General features: G+C 44.9%; 1 protein-coding gene across 7 annotated transcripts in view; it reads right to left on the bottom strand.

The window, feature by feature from the left end:
* The window catches only part of LOC114878923, a 62,568-nt gene extending 38,870 nt beyond the window's left edge, over positions 1-23,698 (bottom strand). Inside the window, exons 1-5 of one of the 7 annotated variants that reach the window (XM_029193245.2) lie at positions 22,585-23,698; positions 22,080-22,485; positions 20,816-21,112; positions 19,603-19,773; positions 8,671-8,838 (exon numbers count right to left, since the gene is read on the bottom strand). In XM_029193245.2, coding sequence (XP_029049078.1) covers positions 8,671-8,677 — 7 coding nt within the window. In that variant the 5' untranslated portion in view covers positions 8,678-8,838; positions 19,603-19,773; positions 20,816-21,112; positions 22,080-22,485; positions 22,585-23,698. Of the gene's footprint in view, positions 1-8,670; positions 8,839-19,602; positions 19,774-20,815; positions 21,255-22,079 lie in introns of those variants that run through there. The other 6 variants (XM_046287735.1, XM_029193243.2, XM_029193246.2 and 3 more) reach the window with 6 other exon arrangements.
* Between the last annotated feature and the right edge of the window lie 1,426 nt (positions 23,699-25,124).

Below are 25,124 nucleotides of genomic sequence, written 5' to 3'. Positions count from 1 at the left end.
TTCGTATAATTTATATCCCCGGTTAAAGCCTCTTTCTTGTTGCAGGAAATGTAGGTAATTGGATTTTTGTTGCGGTTGATAATTAGAGAATTATAGCGGTTCTCATTTGTCTGGTACGAGATATAAATTAGAAACGGTCTAGTCGAATTAACGCGCAGTGTTCGGGGCTGGTGTTGCCAGCCATGCCAGATACATTTCTCTCTCTGTGGGATACGCGTGATTTATGCAACCGTACACTCGATTGGCTGATTCGAGGTGCTGATTATTCCTGAAATTGCAGTTGCTGCAGAAACTAGACTCCATTTGCCATTAGTCATTTCGTATCGCGCATAACGAGCAAACTTTTTATACAGAAGCGACTTTTTCTTATTTTGTTTAACGTTACACCTTCCTTCGACCGCTTTCATTTGTCGCAATTAAAAGAATTGGCCACGTGGACGCAGCGAGAAGTCTCGTGACTGGAATGCACGGTGGTCGGTTGCACTGCCGGTTCCATGCACTTTGAATCTTAATGGCTCGATTTGTATTCACAACGAGGGGATGAATTTTTCATCGACGCACGAAGGGAACGGCTGGGCCGTCGCGACGCCCTCGACGCTTCAAACTCCAACCAAGATGACCGATCACCAGCTTTCCCCTACCGTCTTGATTCAATTTCTTTCGTACAGCAAGCAATCATAGAATTTCGTTCAAGTTCAAAGCCCTTGAAAATCACAGAGCTCTCCTTTAAATTTTGCTCCTCTTCTCCTTTCTCGTTTTTTTTCCCCCCCCACCCCGTCGACCGACAAACTTTTCCCAATAAATATTACGAAGCCGCGAAAGTGGTCCACCTTACGTGTTCCTCTTTCCTCCTTCAAACTTCCCTCGTTAATTAAATCATTTATCCGAACGCCAGTCGGCGAATTGATTTACAAGATGATTTAAGTTCTCGAATAGAAGAAACGAAAGGTCGGACCTGATCTTATACCTTTCTTCGATTTACTGACGTGGAAAATTGATGTAGAAATATTAAAGACGTTAACCTGGGCCAGCGTTTTTGCCAATAATAGAGTATTATTATTACCCACGCGTTTACGCTTGAAAGATAAATAAAAATGAAGGCTATCGATGGAAAAGTAGTGACAGTGTAATATACTTACGACGGCGCAGCGGTATCGGTAGGTCTGACCACAAACATCCGAAACTACTTCGCCGACCGAACGTTTGCTGCTTGGTCTGACCAAAAGCATCCGATTCCACTGATTCTCTTCTCGATCGTGGATGCTCAGAATGCGGTTTTAACATCCTCGAACCACGAGTATTCTACACCGAATCTAAAGCTTCTATTACCTTGAAACTCTCAGCCTGATGCTCGCTTCCTTTTAACATCTCTCCAGCTGTGACCTCTTTCTATTTATATTTCCATTTCCATTTCCATTTCCATTTCTATTTCTATGAAAACGATTAACCTATCGTTTCGATTACCATTGAAATATCAGAAAAATTCAAATCTTTTCAGCTTGATAACGGATACATATATGTACATATATCCTATTGTTAAATATTCCTCTGAAAATTCTCTTCCACCGATCCGTAGGAAACAAACTCAATATCCGCTCGGTTGGTCGAAAGTTACAGCCTCGGCGAACTTCTATCGCGGTTAGATTCGATATACAGCTTGCAACTGGTTCGATATCCGCCATTCTAATCCGTCGTTCCAATTAGACGCAGGGATCCAGATAGTCGGCCGAACTTTTGCCCGGTTTCGAAATAATCGTCGCGTCGCGTCGCGTCGGTTCGCTGCCACTCGATCCGCTGTTCTCGTATTGTTCCCGTTAATGGTCGGCTAATACGATGAACAAAAGGACCCCCTCTTGGAAAGTTACAATTAATTTATGCCGTGCGCCAGGCAATGGAAAGTAAACCACGGCTCTGGTTTCGCGGTTCCGTGATTCTCGTGGAAATTCGCGAGGAGTAAAGGCGAAACACAGTCGCGCCACTTTTTCACCGGTGAAATTTAATCGTCTACTTTTATTAGAACGCGTGCAATTTAATCGTCTACTTTTATTAGAATATTTCGGGAAAATATGAAAATTATTTTCTAATTTCTACACTCGCTTTCGAACGAATCCATAATATTTTCAGTATTTGCCTGGTAATCAAGGAGCCCAGATGAATATCTCGTTATAAATGCAAGGGGTTGAACGTGTCCCAACTAACGATCTCGCAACGCCATGATCACTTTACTGGAGACATTAAGCGACCTCGTAAACCGAGGCTTTTGGACAACCGCCGAGCTTCTAATCTCTTATTTGTCCGTTCCCGGGGCGGGAGATGTTGAATTTCCCTGTAGGGAAAATTAGTATTTCACTCTGTTCGCAATCTGGAGGAACACACCGTCTCTTACCGCGACGGACAGAACGGTGTTGCGTAAGAAATAGGGACGCGAATTGCCGATAAACAGGCAAGGTAGAAACGGTGGATAGATAAGGTATGGTGGAAAAAGTTGCAAAGAAAGAGATAGCGGGACAAACAACGCGGCTCCGAAAGAAACGCAAGAAAGAGTCGAAGAAAGGGAGAAAGAGGGTAACAAGCAGACGAGAGAGAGCAAAAGCCCTGCTCGCGTTCTGGGACTGGATCAATACCACTACCACGAAATCGTGACGGGATTCACCAGCTACTCGCACACCAACGAAATCTATCTGTCTTTCTACCATCTGCACTTCGACCAGCATATCCACCCACGCACTTAAGCAATTATACATCTCTTTCAGCATTATAACTTGGAGTAATTTTTCAAGCGATAAAGTTTAATTAAAACTCAACGACACCGACGGGTTTGTATTATAATTTTCACGACGCGAAAAATCGCGATTTATCCTTCCCTCGAAAGCGTATTCCAACGGCAACGCAGACTTCTCGGCAATCTCCTTCTTTTATACTTTTCTTTTTCGGCCTTGTTTTCTACTTCCTCTTCTTCGTCGAAGCCCGGGCTTGCACCTTGACGTTGCAAGCCGGGTATACCACGAATTAAATTACACGGGATCCGGCTGCCGACTCTTTGTGATATACACGCTTGCTTACTTTCTCACACACCCCCGCCAACCGACGCTACTTTCTCTCTCCCGACTTCTGTTTTCCCAATCTTTTCCATCCATGTATTCAAGTACATCGATTTCGAAAAGTCCGTCGATAAATTTCACATTTTGCTTCGGTAATCAAACCGAATAGTATGTACAATCAATTGAGAGAGTAGAATCAAAGAACTAAGATATACTAGACCTCGCTTTTCCCTCAGTTTCCCGATTTTCCTGATTTTCCCGGGCCGTTGTGCTGATTCGCGCGGCAAGACGCAAGCCCTGTTTGTTTCCCAAATATTTGTCTATTTTCAGAGGAAAACTCGCTAATTCTACTTTGTAATAACGATGATCGAGGAAATTTCAAAGTGTATCCTTTCAATCAACCGGTCCATTGAAGGTGGCAATCACGAAGCTCTTCTTTGACTGATCGTAAAGTGTGTGTAACGCATCGAGTTAGAGTTAGGCGTGTAAGTACGTGCGAGAGAAAGGTTCCGGTAGCCGGGTAAAAGACGAGTTGGCTTTCTAGAAAGGTGGTAGAAAAGCTTTCTATTCGCGTTCGTTAACGAAGCGATCGGAAATTCGCCGGTTTTTCGCGTCGACGAACGCGTTCGTTACACACCGAGAACCGGACGAGTTTGCAACCTGCTCGTTCACCTTTGATTTCTCGCTCGATATTCTCGCCAGCGAGACAGACACAGTCGGAGTCGAAAGTCGATACGGCGGCGTGGCTAAACGCTTTGTGCACGACCGGCAAACGAACGTACAAAGGGAACGGTGAAATAAAAGTGTCGATCGGTACCCTAGAGAAGCTTGTTCAACGCGTTCGTTCGCGTTCGTTCGCGTTCGTTCGCGTTCGTTGCCTGTGTTTCTCTATGAAAGAATGACGTCTTGTAAAACGAATGACGTCGTGACTGGAAAAATGTTCTCTTTGAAAACAGCCTCTACTTAAAAATATTCGCAAGAATATATTTCACGATCGGTGGCGGAACGTGTCTATGCATCGGCGATGTTCACAGATCGTGCAACTGTAATTTAAATGGGGCTCCAACTATGCCGAAGCTTACTTATCGCAGGAATTTAATTAAGCAGATATTGATTGACTAAGCATCGATGCTAGCAAAACTGAGGAATTTCCTGATGGAAGCCGAGCTATGGATACACCAACATACTTCTATTAAACTGAACACTTTGTATTTTAAGAAGATGGTATCGTAGCGAGTGCGACTCGACGATATAACGCGATGGGGTTGAAGATAAAGCGGCAACGAACCGGGTGGTTCTCGAGGTAGACGAATAAATCTGCTGGTGGTCATAATGGCTTAATGCGGCTAGCCACGCCATCTTATTACGATGAGCGATCGTCGTCTACGCCATTATTGCCAGTCGGCCTCTAGATTAGCGGGGTTCGTGGAGCAAACAGCCAGTTATTTCCCTGAATTTCGTGACTCGATCAACTTTCGCCGTTGAAAAATTCTCGATATTTTCCTGCTTGAATACGATCTCGCGTGATCCTCCTATTTCCCGATTATGTAATTGGAAAAAGAAGCACAGAAACAGTGGATGGGGAAAGACGATGAAAGAAAGCCGATCGAGACGAGTAACAGCTAAACGAAAGGTTTTTTTCTTTATTCTCCGTCGGAAGGAAAGAGAAGGAAGCGAAGCGAAGAGAAGAGAAATTCAAGGTATGTATTCCCGATCGAAGTTAATAGAGGAACGACGGATGGGCGAAACGGATAAATAAACGAACAAATAGAAGGAGAAAAGGAATCCATCTGGCGGCTGGCCACGACTCAAAGGTTTACCCTCCTCTACGCCGCGCCGCGCCGGGAGGGATGCAAAACGCTCGAACCCCTGGCGTTTCAATGCTCGCTACGCTCCTGGATAACGGACAGGGCCGAGACGTTATTCCCCAAAGCGGCTTGGAATCCCTTTGAGTCTAACCGCCACTAAAACGGCCAGCTTCTCGGAAAATAATCGACCCCCTTTTTTCTTTTCCTTCTCGTTGGAAATTGTTCGCTGAAATCTGGTCGATAGACTGAAACTTTGCGTTGAAATTGGAAATATTTAAAACAATCTTTATACCGTTTCCATTTCACGGCATCGCGTTTCCAAAGCTCATCGTTCAATCCCAAACACATCCCTTCCGATCAAAGTCAACAAGGTATCGGCTTAAAAAAGCATCGATTCGTTTCCAGGAGGTACAAGAACAGCAGGAAGAAAAAAAGAAAAGAAATAGAAACAAACATCCCCTTCCCGTACCCTCCTCGACCCTGTCGAGGATCAGAGGAACAGGGAGAGGAAGTCTGGACGAGTGGAGGATTTGGTAAGTAAGAAAGCTTCGATCCTGGAAGAGCAGCCTCGAGTCTAGGGGTAGAGGGGTTGTTCGAGAGGACAGGGTATTTCATTGAAAGTAGGAGAACGTCGTGGAAACACTGGCTGGAGAAAAGTCGATGGGACACGAGTTTCCAGCTTTCCGCGTTAAAACGTGTCGAGACTGGGTGAAACATAGCAGGGGTTGCGAAAGGGTTGGCAACGCGGGGGAGGAAGAAGATAAAAGGCAGCGAGAGATGGTGGACCGAGGTGAAAAGAATCGGGAAGAAAATAGAGGGTGGATGGACGAGGAGAGAAAACAAGATGGGTGGAAGGAAAAGAGATGGTTAAGAAGAAGGAGACGGAAGGAGGAATTGCAAAAGGGAGGTGAAAAGAATGGGCAAAGTTAAGAAACGGAACGATTCGTCCGAGAAAAAGGGAGTTTCGGTCTCTTTAAATCGTCCCCGCGAATTCGAGCATTCATCCCTCCGCACCCTCGGGCGAACACCCTCCAACCCTCCGACGAACCATCCTGTTTGTTCGACCACGACGAAAGCAATAAATACGGAGACTCGCGGCAACTCGCGGCAACTCGCAGCCGGAAGATTCTAAGAACTTGTATTCCAGTTTAATTCCACCCCCAACCTCACCCTCGCCGACGCGTCGTTTTTTACCTCTTTCCTTCTTTATTCTTTCTTTTTCCGCACCAACACCTGAGTTCCGTTTCGCCTGATAACCGTTCGTCTTTGGCCGAGCTTTGGAAACCGTTCTACAACATCGTTCTTGTAAAAAGAAGAATACACCAGGAGGAAAATGGGAAGAAGTTGTTTAGAAAATAGAGAAAAATAATTGTTCGGCGGGATAACTTTCGGAACACCGTGTATGTAGGCAACGGTCCAAAAGCAAGCACGTTAACGATCAACCCGAAAAGCATTCAACCCCCGTGTGTAGTCGTTTAACCGTCGAAAAGTGAACGTTTCGCCGCGAAAGGCAACCCCCCTTTTACCTCGCCGCAGCCCCGGCTCACGATTCTCCGTGACCAGGGCCATTAGTGAACTTGAAATTGAGCCGATTTACGCTGATGCCAGGCTCGCCGAAACCTGCTGAAAGACGAACGAAATAAATAGACGAACTCGGTTGCGGATCGGCAGGGAGGAAATCGAGTTGCTCGATTTCGGGAAACATTCCAACGAAATGGACTTGGGGGTTGTACGTTTCGCTAGCATTCCGTGAAACTTGTATCCCTGCGAACGGGGGCTCGTTTTATTTGCCAATTCGATCTCGACCATCGAACGTTAAGCGAAATCCGAATTTCTTTTTAACACGGGAAACGGGAAACGGGAAACGCGAAAGCTCGTTAAAATCGCAATTGTACTTCTTCCGAGTATCGTTAAAACATCATCATCCCGTATTTTGTCGGGGCTGAACGGCGAGATGCGGGGGCAAGAAGGACAGTTGGCGAAAGAATTCTTCTCTGTTATGAAAAACGTTGCTCGCCAAGTGGGTTAAGAATTGACCGAGGATAAAAAGGGGATGGAAAAGGAAGTGGAAGGGTGAGAAAAGAGGGTGGAGGGTTGGCTGAAAAACGGCAGCCACGACTGCGTCAGTCGAAAACGATCGAGTTCGGCCAGCCTCTGCGGCTGTGCCGTCGAGCTATGACGCAATCCGAGTGTACGGTATAGTATAGGGGTGCACAATGGCCCGTATCTGGGTCGTGGTGTCGCCCTGATTCTGCAAGCCCGGTGTGCCTGGAAAATCGCTACGATATCTAGCAGGCCGGTGAGCAACCCTTCTGCTGACCTATTCTTCCCGCACCCCCTTCTCTTTCTTATCGTTACAACCCCTTGCCAGCGGCTTTTTCAGGGGGTAAAGACGCGCTTCGAGAGGAGTAGCAACGGCTGATTGCCTGTTTTCCGATACAGACAGCCAGGTCTTTTTCATTTTTCATTTTCTTTTGCTTCAAACTTTCTGAAAGATCGCCGTGTCTCTTTATTTTTCGAACGAGGCTGGCTTTCGATTAAAAATCATTCTCTCGATTTTTCTCAATATTATATTATTAATAATCACCGAGTAAGTATTGTAAGTAAGTAAATCGAATTAGGATTAAGGTGTTGTAAGTCAGGTTCGAGATGGCCCAGTCAAGGCTAAAGCGTACCTTTAAGACGATCGATCCGAAACGCTTAAGGTCCCATCGGTCAGAGCAATTTTCCCCGACAGTTTCCACCTTCTATTTTCCTTTCTCCGTCAGACGCTTTCGCCCAGCTTTAATTGTTCCGATAAATTCAATAACCAGAACCAACTACCTTCCCAAGAGAGATTAAGACGATGACTTTGAATGCGTTATCGAGTTCGATTCCGTTCAAACGAGTCTTCGTGCAAGAAAATGAAAAAGTAAATATTCTTGCTGGTTACCTTTTTATCAAAACCACACAGACAGGAAATTTTAATTGGCCATTCAAGAATAATTCTTTTTTGAATTGAATAAAAATTTCAGGAAAACTAATCGGTGGAAGAATCGAAACAAGGATTTGTAATGTTTTATCTGAAACGCAACGCTATAGAGAATAACCAGAAACTATAAACAATGAATCGAAGATGGAATTTTCAAGGCTTTCGCGAGAGTGTGCAAAGGAAAAAAGGAAGCCAAGCTACGGCGAACTGTTATCTCGCAACGATTATGGTTTGCTAGAGTTCAGAAAATAAAAAAAAAAATCGAGGAGAGAGAAGGAGGTCGCTAAAGCGGCGTGAAAAAGGGCGTCGAACGCGTATCCTGGAATTACGTTTCCAACGATTTTCGCGACCCAGGTCGACCGAGCACGCAGATTGCTTGCACGCAACTCTATCCGTTGTTCCAGATTTCAGCTGACACCAATTTCCCGACAATTCGAAGGAAACCCGCTCCTCTTCCTGTGAAAACGTTCAAACCTTCCACTGATTTCAACGATTTTTTACTTCGTAGTTTACCAACCAGAAAATCCACACTTCCCTGTTTTTCAATCCAAGATAAACCGAAGACTCCCGCGACTCGATTTACTTTCAAACGATATCCCGATAAACTCGACCCGAATATTCCTTTCGCCTTTGTAGCCGCGCACGATGTAGGTCGACCGATTAAAAGATAACGCGACGGTTACTCGAACAAGATAGAGACGCGATAATGTTGTTAACGTCTTCGCGAGATGTGATTCCCTTTAGCGAGCTAGCGAAAAGAGAGGGTATCGGGTTGTAGCGCGAAAGATCGACGGTGATCGATCGGAAATTGGTTGAACAGAGGATGCAGAGCAAGTTTCAAAGGACTCACCCTTCATGCCGAGTACTTGCGCTCTCCTCCAGTCGAGAGAGGACACTTTCCTGTGCTTGCTTGCTTCCTGGCCGCCTGGCAAACGCTATCGGATACGCTGGTGAAACGAGCTGTATAGTTCCGGATCACTCTTCGATCAGGAATACAGGCAGGAACATAGAACGCTCGCTGCAATTAAACGGTACGAATGTTAACGTTAAAACTGGCGTTAAATAATAAAGAGTTCGCGACGAAGGTATAGAAATAGAGGTCTGGTCGTTGGACAAGCGTTTCACGATTCGGTTGACGGTAATCCTGAATCATTAGAGAGCTTCTGGCAGGCAACAATGGCGTCTCGAAGGGACGGCTTTTGTGCGCAAGAAACGGTCTCGGTAGCGCCCAGACAAATCAACGGAAATTGGGATTTCTTTGATAGAAAGAAACCCGGTACACGGTGATGACGATGGCCGGAGGGATGATCGTTACTTGGAAAAAGGATACGCGAAAAGTATGTACGGTTTTTATATCGTTCCAATTTATCACGCGAAGCGGGCTTTATCTTTCCGAAGCGGGCTGATATCCGAGGGATGTCAGAAACAGAGGCAGGCCAGCAATAAGAGTTAACGAATCCTGGCGTTGGATTAATTCGAGCACAAACGCGGACACATACAATTAGCCCGTGTATCCGGTTACATATAAACTGGGATGCAGAGGGTGCAGGAGGGTGCGAAAAGAGCAAAGACCAGGCGGAAAAGCGAGCCGACGTCCTCTGGAAATGTGCCGGCGTTATCGTTTCCGTCCTCGTAACGTCCCGCGCTTCGGAGCTTATCGCGCTTTATCAGCAACGATCCGCTTGCAACGCGAAACTACTCTCTCGCTTTCGATCCTCCGCCCATCTTTCCTTCTTTTTTTTTTTTTTTTTTTTTATCTTTGTCCCGCGATTCTGTCAGTCGATTCTCCGCTGTTTTTTCTCCCCCGCCGAGTGTTTCCGATCGAAACACGCGTTATTCGGGATGGGATCAGAGTGCGACACTCGTTGCCACGTGTCGAGGATCGTTACAGGATCTCCAGGATTAATGGAGAACAGCATTCGGCAGTGAAAAAAGAGATCCCGTATAGAAATACATAAATATGAAATTGCAAGGGCTGTTTGGGAGCAACTGCTGGTACCAGGGGTCCTGACCAAGGGTCTAAACGATTCATAGAAGCGACAAATTCTTTTTATTTCTAAGTGACAGGCAAACGACGTGCAGCCAGTTCCTATCGACCCTCTTTATTCCCTTGTCTCTCGCTATTTTATTTGCCTAGAAACAATGGGCGAGCGAAGGGGAGGGCAAAACAGAGGGGCGGAAGAAATATGGAACGAGAGAATTTTGTACGAGTTCTTCGCAAAGAATGCTCTCGGTTATAAAACTTCTGAAATCATCTTTTTACGCCCACTGTTTCCCTCGTTTATTCCCCTCGAATATCGTCATTTTCTCTAGACGTGAAAAACGAAGCAACTTTTCACGGTTCCTCGACCGTTTCCCAACAAGCGATTTCTCAAAAATATCCTAGGCATAATTATCTGCGTGATAATTAGAAAGAAGATCCGCTCAACAATTTTCTTCGACGATAAAGTGATTAGGATGAAAGGTAATAAATAAGTTGAAAATGAAGAAAGGTAAAGCAACGGTGGAATGGAAGGCAATCAAGCGAAACCACGGAACGAAGTTATCGTTCAACATTCTCACCCTCTGATCGCGAAACAGCTAACTCTATTATCTTCATCCGGGCATTTACTCGAACCACGTGTAGGTTGCAAGAGCGGCATCGAAACGAAGCTAAGAAAGTAAGAGAAAGTGAAGAAGGCGAAAGGGAATAAGGTAAAGCTCGCAGAAAGTCCTGAGGGGGACGTTTCCCTCTTTGTAGAATTAAGTTCTAGCACGTTAACTGAGAACAGTCTCGTTAAAATGGTCGCCAAGGAAGAGCAGAGTACAAAAATACTCAAAGAGATTTGTTGAGTAACCTTTGTTATTCAAACACGATTCGAGGGTTAAATAAATTTTCTTCGTTTCTTTCTGAATCCGAAGACGCTTGGCTACCCTCGGATTCCATTAAAATTCAAATGAAGGGCTGAAATTAAGAAGTTGCTCTAAGGAAAAAATTGATCACGCTTCTTGCTTGAATCTTCGACAAGGCATTACGTTCAATTAATATTCAATTCGACCTGTAAACAAGGTGATTTCCAAGCGATCGAGGGTTTCGATAAAAAATCAAATGACTCGTTTTAAATGACGCTAGCGGTGAAACGATGTTGATGAATTGATTAATCGCGACTTTATCAATCTTTGATCGAATCATCGACGTTATCAGTTGGACGGGTAATGGATAGAAGTTAAGGCAAGTTCAACAGCCAATGAATCCAAATTCCCGTCTACCGTGCAGCTTCGTTCCTGTGGTATCAGCGCATTTCCGGTTGCGCAATCTATCCTGGAAAACCGACAATGCGAGCTGATACGAGCGTATCCAGTTTATCATCGACGGAAATTAAACTAGTTTCGAGGGTGGTCAGGAACGATATTAGCTTCGACGTGGCGAATAATCGCATTGCAAAACTGGGCCGGTTTTATCGGGTCTCTCGATACCCGATCGCCGCACGGGACATTCGTCTCTTTTCGAATAATTCAAATAATCACCGAACGACTCCGCGTAAGGACCTGTTTTGTAAAAAAGGAAAGTTCCAAGACAGAAGCGGGGTTTTGTAGTGAAACATCACCGGCACAGAAAAAAAAAAACAAAGAAAACAGAAAATGGAAAAGCGAAAAGTGAAAAGGAAGAAATAAAAAGGGGACGTTCGTTGGTGATGCGAGAGAAGCGAAACATGAACTTGCTCCATGGGCGTACTTCATCAACTCGAGGCTTGGAAAACAGAGGTGTTGGTGAATTTCAAAGGAAACCTGTCCCAGGAGAAAAGACTATCGGGGACTTTGAAAATTTCCAAAACGTAGATGTATGTCTCTGTTTACTGGTAAACCGATTCGCGGTGCCTTATTTCGGCGCCATCAATCATCTAGAGCAAGTCGCGAAGGAAGAAAATCACGGCGAAAGGAAAGTTGTTCTTAACAAAAGCTCGCTGACGTGGTCGACGTCGAAGCCAGACCATCGCCCACTCCCATCTCGGCTCCACCAACCCTCTTCTTCTTACGTTAGTGTTCCAGCCTCGACAAATCCGATGCTCCTTTTTTGCGTTACTCTCAAGATGTACTCGTATGGAGTCCAAGACACCTACCTAGGTTAACCCTAGAGAAACTCATCTCTAAAGTAGACTCAAAGAAGATTTACCTTCTCCTGGGCACTAATTTTGAAATCATGTTACGTTTCGAACCGTACATCGTTCTTGTTTCAAATTTATCTTGATACTGAAAGTTTATAGGTGATAGGCTTGACACGTGAACTGTGTGAATTAAATCTTAAGTTATCCTGGCGGGAGTGGAAACAACGCTAGGCCAAGAGTGTTATATCGGTAACAAGGAAAGGAATAGTTCGCAACCGGGTGAAACTTAATAAGAAGGCTCATAAATAGCGAAACGTAGCGATAGTAAGTTAGCCGGCCTGACGTTCCCTCGCTTGCTCATTACCATTTGCACCCTAATTCTCCGTAAAGCAGGCACAATTTACCCAAGCAGCTACACCCTTATCGAGTTAATGCCAACGAAACGGTGTACAGTTTCATTAATTATCCTGCCGTAATGTCCGGGCGACGCGACGTTTAGAAAGAACCTTCTCATATCTGGCCAAGCTGAGAGAGCCGGAAGCCCCGGCCACCGCTAATGGTCTGTCACTTTGCTTCCTTTATTTTCGGCATTTTAAAATGTTACGGAGCCCATAGCTCCGGGTCATGGATCGAAGGAACCGAGCCAAAACAGAATTATCCGTCTGTTAGAGTTTGCCAAAGGCAAAGGAGAAAATTCACTTTTGTACGATCGATATTCGCTCGAGAGAATTCCTTTTCTCAGAAAGAACGTAACAAAGATAGGAAGTCAGGGGTTGATTAACCTTGGTCAGCTGATCGGTTTTTGGTGGCGGGCATATTTCTGCCAGGTGTGGCCGGGTGAACCGTGTTAGGTTCTGCGTTGGCCATTGCGTAGCATCTCGTAGCGCAAAATGTATACACGCAAGCGAACGAGAGGCGAACGCGTAGGCTCGAAAGCCTGTAGATGATACCGATACCGATACCGATACCGATATCGATCTGCCAACTCGAGGGTTCAGTCGAGTGGCATGCTGCTGGCTGCGACCAACGTTCGACAGGATATCGGCCCTGGCTACCGCCACTGTTTACGTTGCGCAATAAATAGCCAAGCCAACGTTGCTGTTTGGTCTTGTTCGTTAGCTCGGTGATCGGCATTTAAGCTCCTTGCCGAATATTCCTCTCGGAATAATTTCCGCTTTTATTCGCAATCAGCTAATCGATGTAGAAAGTCAAAGTTTGTTCTCTTTTATCGCAGACCCTTCGATTTACTTGATCCGATACAGGGTTGCAGGTGGCGCGCGACAAAAGCGAAGAAACCGAACAATTATTTCGAGCAGTAGGGTTCAATTACGTGAACCAGCGAGATTCTATCATCTTTCTCGATAGTAATCAGCCACCTTTGTCCCAGCGATACGTTTCATTCGCTAAAAAGCCACGTTCCCGGAACGACGCCCTTTAATACTCGTCGGATTATTTTTTGCGACATCGTTCGTTCGTTTAATATCGGGTCGTTCTCGGGTGGATAACGGAAAAAGGATAACGGAAGAAAATTTCAGAATGCTCTGATGTAATTTAAAATTAGACCTATGTAGGTCTGATCCAAGTCTGAAATCGTGGCATAGAAATGAAAACGTTAATTAAATCGAATTTCGAAGAATAGGGCAAGAAAACGTGTACCTGGAACAATAGGACGGAAGATAATAAGAAATTCATCGTCAAAGTTGATTACCATCCGCAATAAGTCGCGTCTGTTAGTCAAAGGGTGGTCGCGATGGCAACGCCGGGTAAGAAACAAAAGAACGAGCAGGAAAACAGGATAGTCGACGGTATTTACTGCGTTTCTTTGTCGGGAACAGGGTGTCGTCGTGGCTGTGACGCAACATAATTTTCAATTAACCGGGTGAAAGCAGGCGCCGCGGTACGAAGCGGTAAGTAAACGTGTTTCCTTCGTCAATCAAATTAGACGGAATTGTGTGTTCGCGTGTTTTGATTCAACGATAGGATCGATTAATTTTTCGACGCCATCGGTTCTAAAGCGCTATTTCACATTGAAACATCAAGTAGAATTCACGACACGTCGAAAGGATTTCCAGTTCATTTGGAAGGTTGTTCGCAAACGAAATTCCCTTTCCGACCCGGCGAATTCCTACGGAACAATGAACCGGAGAAGTATAGTCCAAGAATGGAGAGGGCAAAAAGGGAGCGAGCGATGGTGGTAATTGAAAGCGTAGAAGTAGATAATCCGGTGGTTGGCGGCGACGGTGGAGAAGGCGGATGGAAAGAGAGGGAGGGAAGCAAACACTCGGTGGCTCGCGGCTTCTTCCCGAGGGTGTACGCTTGTTCAGCGTGTCGAGGGGCGTTTGAACGCGCTCCACCTCATGACTTATGGATCCGCGTTACACTTGGCCGATCGGCTTCTCAGCCACCCGTCACTTTCCGCTCCTGCTTTCGTCTTTTCTGCCCGTCGAGCCGAGCCGAGCCGAGCCGAGCCGAGCCGAGCCGAATAAATTTATCAATTCCTTTCTCAGAAAAGCGAAACACACCCCGGGTGTACTCGAGTTAACTTGGAATCACCAAACTTCGCTGTTCTGCTCGAGTATCTCCCATGGATTCTCCAACACCCTCTGAATTTCATTCGACGGGGATGCATGGAAAATCGGCAAGTCGTAATAACATTAGGAGACGGCTGGGAGCGAGCTAATAAACCGAGGGAGCTGATTATAAAGTTCAATGCGGCCGTTCCGAACCGTTACACCTGCGGATAGAATCAAGCCAGTGGTCATATATCAGCCGGGCAACGTTTCACAGCCAGGAACGAAAGGAGAAGGCAATAAGTCGAATAAAGAATGGAAAGGCTTTCTCTCGAACATTATACGGGATCCTTTCTTCGCTTAATTTGATTTGCAGATAAAAACAAAAATAGAGGGAAGGCTTTCTGTCTCTCGTGGGGCTTCTAACGGCAGACTCGAAGGATCGCAAAGTGGTTCCTGAATTCATTCGACGGACATTTGCAAGTAATGCAAACTTCCCCCAACGACGTTCGACGTCGTCGGGGAACCGGTTGAAATTTTCAATATTATAATTTCAACACCTTCTCGACACGGTCAATCTATTTAATGTTTGTTAAATTTCTACCTAGACACTTGGAGAATTTCTTCGAATTGATTCTAGGGGCATGCATTCTAGATTCTGTAGGTATTTTAGGTATAATCTACATACTATTAGTATTGCTATGTATAGCGATTAAACGATAAATGCCACTCTGAGAATTTGTCAAATTGGAACAGTTTAGATTGCATCTAATTCTGGTTAACTTCCAATAAAATTTAACAAAAATAACTTTCATTGTATTCTTTTTTAATAGCAACAAAAGGAAACAAACGAGGCAGAAGGTTGTGCCGATGCATTAATATCGATAGCAAGGTATAATTTGCGTAAATGGGAAGCGAGAAGTGACCGCGTGGAAACGGCTCGGCCGGTCTGAAAATATTCCCGATTGATGGGCACTTTGCGCGAACAATAGGCTAAACCGTCGTTCCGGTGATTAACCGTACACACTGTGTCGCCGACGACGAGTTTGCCTCGAATTTATCGGATTCGAGGGACCGGGGGACAGTGAACAATGAAATCTCTTTTGGGAAACTAATTCGATCGATTACCGTGCATGGAATGTTTGTTGATCTTCGACGGTGACGCCTGGCGTATTTGACTACAATAGATCCAGATTAAATAACGTTCCGTCGAAATTTCTCCTTAGGGGTTGATTCTTCAAACTTTGACCAAATTATTTTATTTATATGTATTTTCTCTAACAATAAGTTTCAGTCACGATTGACCCAGACTCCGATGTTGAAGTGTTGTTGGTTGGAGGTAAGATAGGAATTCGAAGCGATTCGAAGCGATTCGAAGCGATTCGAAGCGTTTCGGGGTCATCGATGACCTCGGGGCTAGGTGTTGCATAACTTGGGGTAGAGGATCTCGCCTCGTCAACTTTGTCGCCGGCTCTGTGATCGATCGGTTATTTACCGGTTAACGCTCGTCTCGGTTCACCGAGAACCGCGATGCATTACGCGAAACGTTCCACGGTTTCCCGGCATGCTTCTCGGGCCCGGAATTTTCATCGGGGCATCGATCGATTCAGCCTTCGAAAATGGAACGCGCTTTTGCTTTTGCGCGTTCCTCTGTCGTTTATTAAGCTGTTGCATAACAAATGGCCAATTTCGAAACATCCAAAGTCTGACACGATTTCATCGCGTCAAAGTATGGCGGGATACCGCTTCCGGCGCGTCCATTATCGATCGCTCGAAGCATCGTGAAAATCGCTTGATAAACGTTGCACCTATTTATCTGATGTTCGCTGAAAAATTTCCTCCCTTTCTCGAAAAAGAATCGGGTAAAAAATTTCAAATTGAAACGAAAGATCGAAGGGAATTTAACCAAACGAAAAGATTCGATGTAAAACTATGTTAATGCGTCACGTACGAAACACCAGAGATAAGCGTAACTGAAATTAAAAACCGGGAGATTCCTCGGAAAAGGAAATGGACCGATAGAATCGTGAGATGCATAAATTCAAGCTCGTGATCTTTCATTTTCCAAGCAAATACCATCGTTATATCATCTACACTCTCTCTCTAGAATTTATCCTTTCACGCGAGCAATAAATATTTTCACAAGTTTTCCAATGAAAATTCGAGGTATAGATAGTGGGAATTCAGAGTCGGCGTATCTGCAAAAACGTCCCCCCAATTAATCTAACGACGTTAATTAATTGATCCTATTTAGGCGAAAGGGATCGACATTTTTCGAGGTAATTTCTCAAACGTCAGTTTGACCGGCTATTTCCAACTCTTTCCACCGGCTAGCGAGTTATAGTTCATCGGAATAGATTAACGAAAGTTCCAATAGCTTGATACGTTTTAATACGATTATAGGTGAGTTTCGAACTGGACGTCAGACTTTAACTGCCCGATATAGCGCAGTTTTCCGATCGTAAAATTCAATCTTATGCCTGAGAGATAATAAAAAATTACACGTCACACGGTGTTCGAATCGATCGCTTATAAGAGCGAGTGTACTCCTCGTTTACGATTCTTCTAATTGATTCGTTACGCAACAGACGGATAGTTTGGAGATTTGAGGAGATGCTCGAGGGAAAATTGCGTGCAAATTACCGGGTTATCTCAGCGGACTCCGCAGAACTCGGGGTTGAAAATTCTTCAGGTTGGAAATTCAGCGGTAATTATTGCGTAACTTCGACCGGGGCTCTTTGTTAAACAACGAAAGGCTTCTCTTCTCGAGACGAGTATCCGATGTTGAGTACTCGAGGAAGCGTGAACTTCATCTTCACACTTCTCAACTCACCCTCTACTCTACTCTACTCTGTTTCTATCATTTTTCTCTCGCTTACAGTTCCTTTTTATCTTTTTTTTTTTTTCTTTTCAAACCTCGAAAGCTTCGAATAATATTTTTCCCTTTCGTTTTTTCGGTATTCCTTCTCTTCCTCTCTTCTTTTTTTCGGTGTTCGTTTTCATAGTATGTAGTTGGTTTTCTTTTCGCGTTGGCAAAGTAAAACACCAACGACGGCGAAAACAGCTCAAATATTTGGCGACACCATCGAGCTGCTCCGTGTTTGCCACTCATTTATTCACTTTCAACTTCATTCTCCACTTTATTTCATACTACGTTACATTGCACGTTTGTCATGTGCTCATTTTTCTTACAACTTTTCTCGCCTTTCGTCATTTTATTCCCGTCTCCACGCCCGATGCTGTCGTCAGCTTCGAATGGAATTATTTCGACAACGGAATATCGAATCGGTGCACGATTTATCGTTGAAGGTTTGACGGTTTTACGATAGCAGTTCGTGATTCTTCGTCGAAACAGCCACTTTGAGTCTCCTCGCTGAGGCGACGCTTCTCCGTCCATCATAAATATTATATTAAATTAATACGACTTTAGGTGTCTCGCGTACAGCATTCAGCTTCGTTTCGTGCTTGAGCTCGTCAAGCGGCGAATAATTTTACACTAACTGAAAATCGCATCAAGAACTTTGAGAAAGTCCGTGAAAAGTTCGGCAGGAGATTTTGGATTCGCCGAGTTGATAATTAAACAAAACTTCATTGGCCAGGTGTTGTAAAATTTCTAATGATATATTTATAAAAGGTCTGGTAAAATAGCTTCGTACTCCTTTTGCTTTTCCCTATTTCTCGTTTTCGTCGCAAATTGCTCAGCCTGCCGTGTTGGTTTCCCATAGAAAGCAGACGAAAGGCGAGTCGTCGAGGCGAAGAAGAAGAGGCGGTGAACATCGTCGACGCAACGCGACGCAGCTCTCAGATGGAATTTTAATTTCGTAGGGTAAATATACAACAGGAACAGGAAAAAGGAAAAAGGAGAAAGGAGAAAGGAAACGTGTGCACGGGTTAAACAAGCACTGTTTCGAAGAGAGCAGCCCGACAAATATTTGCGCGACTGCCATTTCGCGCACGCTAGGAAAAACACATTTTAGACCGTATACAATTAACTTCCTATTAATTCAAGCTTCGACGATCGTCTCGACGTTAATTAACCGGCCGTCGACAACGCTCGTTAACGATTCGACGGTCACTCGACGAGAATTACTTTGAAAAAAAATTTCGAAAATGATTTCGTTGCTCGGTTAATCGTCTAGTTAGCTGTTTTCAGCCACGCGTTAATCAGAGGCGTGTACCCTTCAAGAAATTCGCCGCGCCGCGCCGCGCCGTCTCGTCAGAAATGCGAACAGGTGATTCATCGTGGCCACGACAGCGAGCGATGCATTATGGGCTAGCTAGTGATAATCCATTATCGAGAGCCATGATCTCGACGCTCGTTTCCGACTGGACGAGCGATTAATCGCGAGATTAATCTTCCGCCGCGCCATGCCCATCTTATTGGACAGTGATAGTCAAAGAACAACTTTAGAGCGATTACCGGCGAAAAGCCGATCCCCAATGTAACAGGCACGCGACTATCCTTTCGTTTTATCTCTGATACGTCTATCAACCTCGAATATTCGAACTAGAGCGATAATTCTCGCGTGTGGCGCCAGATGGCGCGGTGGCCAACTCCTTTCTCGCTAGTGCTCGCTAATCATTTCATCTCTTTCCCCGTAAAACGTTCGGAAACTAAAGTTTCAAAGTCTTATAATGCAATTTTAATTCTTCTTCGATCTACTCGCGTTCAAGTACCATCGAAAATGACCCAAATACTGATATTACAATATCAGAATTGTGAGAGGTGACGCCAGATGGCGCGACAACAGACGCCATTATGGAAACTTCTTACGGATCGTTTTCCGGGAAAGGTGGAAGGTCAAAGGCTCGAGGGAGTCGCCGGATTCGAAGGCCGAGCGGAATTTTAATTCCGGCCAGCGTACAATGCGGCTCACCGACTAATTAGGTTATGCAAAACAGTCGTTCACGCGTCGCGTTGGCTGTAACCGCGTTCGCCACTGATTCTCGATATTTCCAGCCGGTCCAGCTACGAAGATTCCGTCCACCATTATTCCGGATGCTAAAACTTTCACGCTCGATTTGCATTTTCAGTTTTTCTACGCGGTTTATTAGCGAACTTTAGCTTTTGTAGCTAAATCAAAGACGGTTTTCTTGCGAGACGCGACGATGGACGTGTTTCTAGGTGTTTACGAAAACGTCGTCGGGCTGGCATAAGAGTATAAGGATCGAATTTCAAAGACTCACCCTTCATGCCGAGGACACCAGCACCCTTCTTCGTTCGACAACGACACTTTTCTTCGATTTTCACAACGACGAGGAACAACAAGGAAACTTCACGAGATCACTGACGGTCATCAACTACTCGCGCACAAACGCAAACGGTCGATCGGAGGATTCAGGAACATGGAACACTCTCTGAAACAGAAAATAATAACGACAAATCGTTAGATCTATTTTCCTCGGACCACGGTAGAAAGAAACTAAAGCGGATAAGTTAACGATTGAAAGGATTCTCGAAAAAGGGGTGGGAAATTTCTGTCGAAAGATGGCCGGCTCGAAGTAACACCGGATAGAACATTGTCGGGGTGTAATGAAATTCCTGCAGGTGTCGCAGGAAAGAAAGGAAATTCGATAAGACGACGTTGAGAGGCAGGTCTGCCTTTATCGTTGTTGTTCGAAGAAATTCCAGGGGTTGGTCCCAGGGGCGGGCCAATTTACGAGCGGGCTTACGTCCCACCCGGGAAAACTCGAAAATGAGCCGGCGTAAACGCAGTAAATTTTCACCGGTCCTCTATTCAAGAAAAAGAAAAGGATAGACGCTTTCCACGCTTTCCTCTACTTATCTGCCGCCTTCGACTTCGACTTCGACTTCGACTTCGACTTCGACTTCGACTTCTTCCTCTCGGACGGGGGTGTAACATTTTTACGAGACCCTTGCCACCCTCCCTGAGTTACTGCATTCCGTTCAGTCTACGCTATTTCACCACTATATTTCTTTGCAATTTGTTAGAGTTCACATTAAAGAAAATTTATTTAACTATCTTTTATTCGGTGTTAATTACTCGTTAAACGTTGTACCAATGATCAGTGTATCGGAGCAGAAAAGAAATCGATAAACGAGGCAGTTATCGAATGTCTGAAAGCGACTGTTAGACCGGCTACTCATCGCCGGGGGCAGCTTTGGGCTGCTCTCTTTGAGCATCAATTAATTTTCCATCTGGATTCGCGCTCGTCCAGCGTGCAAATAACCTCAGACAAGGCTGAAGTGGCTGGTTAAAGGTAGGCAAGTCGAAAAATCTTGTGAAACGAAGCGAACGAAATTCGTCGCGAAATCAGTCGAGCGAACAAGTCGACCATCGAGATAACGCAAACTTTTCTTCTCGATTCTTTCATGTAAATATAGCAACTTGAAGGATTTCCGGTTAAGTTAGCCATGTTCTTTTCTCTGCTGACTCACCTGCGATAATTTCGGCGATAAGATCCTTTCCGCAGCTTATCGGAAAGCAGCACGTCACAAAAACACACGGCACAACGTCATAGCTCGCGATCAAAGCACCCCGAGACCGGTTCGAAAGCGTTTTAATCGTGTCGAGGGTGAACCGCGACGCCCATCGAATCTCCGCTGTTCATCATTCGATCGTTGCACAATTTTTGCGCGGACCTCCGCGTGAAAACGTTTTCGTTACTACTCATTAAGACGTCCTCGACGATCGTCCATCTCATCTCCACCGAATTGCATTCATGAAGAATACCTCTGTGGAACAACGATTGCTTGAAATTATTTTTCTCGGATATGAAAAGGAAGAATTCAGGAAAAGTTTGGGAAATAGTAGGCGCGTGAGGTGGATACGCGTCAATTTGCAATTCCGTTGGAAAGCACCGAGTAGGTGGATAGTACGTCGCTTAATCCGTGCTCGATCCGGGATCTTAAACACGCGACCGGGTCAAGGACGCGAGTTGAACTTGCTTTTTCAGCAAAGCGGAGCCGCAAGGAGAGTCGTTAGTATTTAGCTCGGGGTGAAGAAGACGAGAAAGACGAGTCGAGCTGAGCTGAGCTGAGCCGAGCTGTTTCACTATGGACCGACGCGACGCGACGAGACGCGACGCGACGGGGGGATGGTTGTTTCAAAGAATTCTCAAGTGCTGGTCGAATGTTGCGGCTATTCGAGCCTCGAGGACTCCTCCACTTCCAAGGACGGAAACTTCTTTTCACCAAGTTGACCCCCTTTTCTTCCATTTTTACCTTCTCTTTTCCTTTCCCTTGAAATAAATCGTGTTTCGTAGCTGACGACTTCTTGGAATAATTAGTCGAGTGTTTAATTAAATCACCCTGCTTCCTTTCAGCTCTTTTCACGGATACCTGTTTTATCCTTAACAAAGTACCTACACTTCGAGTATTCCTTTTTAATTATCATTATTAATTATTTTGAAATGGAAGCAAAGTTGTTGGAAGAATATTTTATAGAATAAAGTCTACTTTGTAATAAGATTTTCCTTCGTTCTTTTTTCAATATGTTTCGAGCTTGACCAAGGAATGTGGAAAAGGACGAGCGTTTTCAGCTTTGGAAGCTTTGGAAGCTTTGGAAGGGCATAAAGACAACGAGACCACTTGTCGGTCGTTGATCAAGAGAGAATACTCGAGGAATTTCTACAAGAGGGTTGTCCTTTGAAGCGAGAATTCCTTCGAGATCGGCCTGCCGTTTGTCTTTGACAATAATCACCCTCGATCCTTCGGTGCTCGACTGTTCCATTTCACAGCTTACGATTCCTCCTCGACCATCTTGACTTTTCCTCGCGTCTATCGTAAACGTTTGTTCCTTTCGCAACGTCAGCTACACCATCCTCAGATTGTTCTCTTATTCTTTTCTTTTTCTTCCCACTCAAATCATTCAAGAGGACAATGGTTGTTGCAGACACGACGGGGATGAACGAAACATTCCGGGGAAAATTCAGGGATATGGAAGAAATTCTAGGAAAGAGTGATTGCAGTTTGAAGAAAATTCCAAGGAAATGGAGAAAATTGTGAAAAATTGTAAAAATGAATATTCTATCGTTATAAGATAATTGTGTAGAGGTTCGTTTAATAATTGAGCAGAGAATCAACGAATCAATCATTCGAACAATTATCTAATGGAAAGAATAATGTAAGATGATAAATTCCTCCTCTTTCTCGAGGAAAGAATGAAAAAAGCATGAAAGAAGAAGAAAGACAATCTGAAAATGCACCGTGGTGTATTCTCTCGTTGATTGAAAGTAGTTTGTCAGCGGTTCCTCCATCAGAAAGATTGCTCGAATTTCCGTGGCACAATCCACGCAGAATCCACGCAGAATCCACCGAATCATTTTTAATACCGTGAAATCTCCTCCATCTCTCGGATCTATTAGTCGGAACGACGTGCTCGAGATGAGACAAAACCGAACGGAACACTACTTTTCATCGACGTTGCGAAAGAAGAAACGACGAGCGAAAACCACCCCTCACAGAGAAACCACTGTGCGTGACACCACCTGTTCAGAAGCTTTTCATGCATCACTTTTCGCTTTTCCGAACGGTCGATTTCGTGGCCGAATTTTTCGGATGACAGGAAATTTTTCATCCAACTACAATTTCTCTTCCGCGCGTCCTTGACCAGGTCTCCAAAAAGAAACAACTATTCGTTCAACGATCGAACCACCCCTGGTAGCACAACAACCTACCAACCCTCTTTAACCCAGTTTCTCAGCGATCCTCGAAAGTGTGTCTTAGAAAAAAAAAAAAAATACACCAACTCGAGTCACACTGTTCGAATTCGAATTATAAAATCGTATCCTTCCTCAGCAATTTCACCAACTCCGACACATTGATCACCCACCAATCCTTCGATTGCCCGAATGAACTGGCCGGAAACAAGCTATAGTCGAATATAAACCAAGTCGAGTCAGCCTGAAATTTGTCGATTCGCGTGGAATTGAACCGTGTTGAATCGAGTCGCGTCGAGTTCACCTTGCCCGAGCCCCGAAAGGCGTTCGAGTAAATCTTATCGAATTCAGTCACATCGAGTCCCACCTTTACCGACTCGGTTTCTGTTCGCCGACGTAAGATTATAAAAATAAGAAAGAAGAAGAAGAAGAAGAAGAAGAAGAAGAAGAAGAAAAATAAAATTTGAAGTAGAGTATAATAGGAAGATTAGAGGGATGGCGGCGCGTATGGTAGTAAAGCGTGTTCGGTGTAGCGCGCGCGCCTCGCAACTGGCCTCGGTGTCGGTGGTCTCGCGGGGCAAACAGTATCGCGGGCTGGTTCGTTCGAGGGGTTGACCCAGTTCGAGTCAGGGCCGGAGAGTGCGCGCTACGGACGCCAGCACGTCGCGATGCCTACTGAACCGACACGACGCTCGTCGTTAAACCGACGCTGCGCGTACATTCTCCCCTTTCTCCAACCTCGCTCTTCTGCCCTTATTCTACCTCCGTTACCCTCCATCCCTTCCCTCTATGAATCTGTGTGGGGTGCGTGTGTAAGGTAGCTCGTGGAAGAACGATTTTCAGACACGCAATCGAAGGGATTGCTTTTCTGACCGATGGACCTAGAACGGTTCGGTTCGGTTCGATTGCGAGGCCGCGCTGCGAAACGAAAAACCAGCAGCAAACTCGTCGTCGTCAGCTCTCCCCTCTTCGAATACTCCTACCCCTCTATATTGATTAGTGCGCGAGTCCGCAGCCGACCACCACAGCATCCAACGACAACCTCGCTATGCTACACGCTGTCAACATCACTGACAAACCGAAATTCCAACGGCAACCCCCATAGCCCACGGGGATGCTAGAGTCCGCAGCAACTGACGTGTACGCGGCTCTTCTTCGAGTGGGCCAGCTACTTCCGTTGGGGCTTTGCGTTCAACCGAGTTCTACCTTCACTTCTACCAACGACTTCTCCATTCTCTTTTTAATTAACACGATTTTTTCATACAGTTCAATAGATAAGAAAGAAATGTTTGAAATGGAATGCTTTGACGAGTTTGTAGGGGTAGCTTATCCGAGTATTAATTAATCGGTTTGTGAAAATTAATTACCAACCTGATATTCGATATTTTACGCGAATACTGACGGAGGAATAAAAACTAATTGAAATTGACAATTTCTCGTAGATTCTTCCATCGAGAACATTGCTGTCGAAATGAATTTTTTCCATTATAAAGATGCACCGCGTAAATGGATAAAAAATAATAACGTTTGAATGGAAACGACAATGGCGGATCGGAAATTTTGCTCCGTTTAATTATATTCATTGGAACATCACTGTTCGTCAGATTTAAAGTCGCGTTTAAACCACGTTTGCAAGGGTGGCTCGTTTCTACGTTCGGGCCGGTTAGTCTGCGCGAAACTGTTCCGGTTTCCGGCGCGAAATTAGATTACCTTTTAAAATAAAAAGCAATCTAGACGGTAATACTTCCCACTTCGCGTTTCAAACTGTTTACACGAGCAACGTTCGCGATCCTGTTACGAGAACCGAGTTCATTTTTCAGGTAATTTCTCCAATACTATAATGAAACTTTTCTTCCTCTTCCTCTTCCTCTTCCTCTTCCTCTTCCTTGTTTACTAATTTTACAGTGGGTTGAGAGTGGGAACCAGTACTAGAATAAAAATTCGAATATTCCAAGTTTCACAGCTCTAAGTAGAAGATTCGGATTGGCCCTAAAACTTAATCATACTTTTCAAGTCCCGTGCGTCGCCGACCTTTCGGAGCGAGTTGAAGAAAGGACAAATTCCCAACTCCCCGTTTCTCCGCTTCA

This window comes from Osmia bicornis, chromosome 11, assembly GCF_907164935.1.
Source record: "Osmia bicornis bicornis chromosome 11, iOsmBic2.1, whole genome shotgun sequence".
NCBI classification, from domain to species: domain Eukaryota; kingdom Metazoa; phylum Arthropoda; class Insecta; order Hymenoptera; family Megachilidae; genus Osmia; species Osmia bicornis.
Note: the sequence above shows the minus strand (reverse complement) of the source record. Positions and strands in the feature narration are given on the sequence as shown.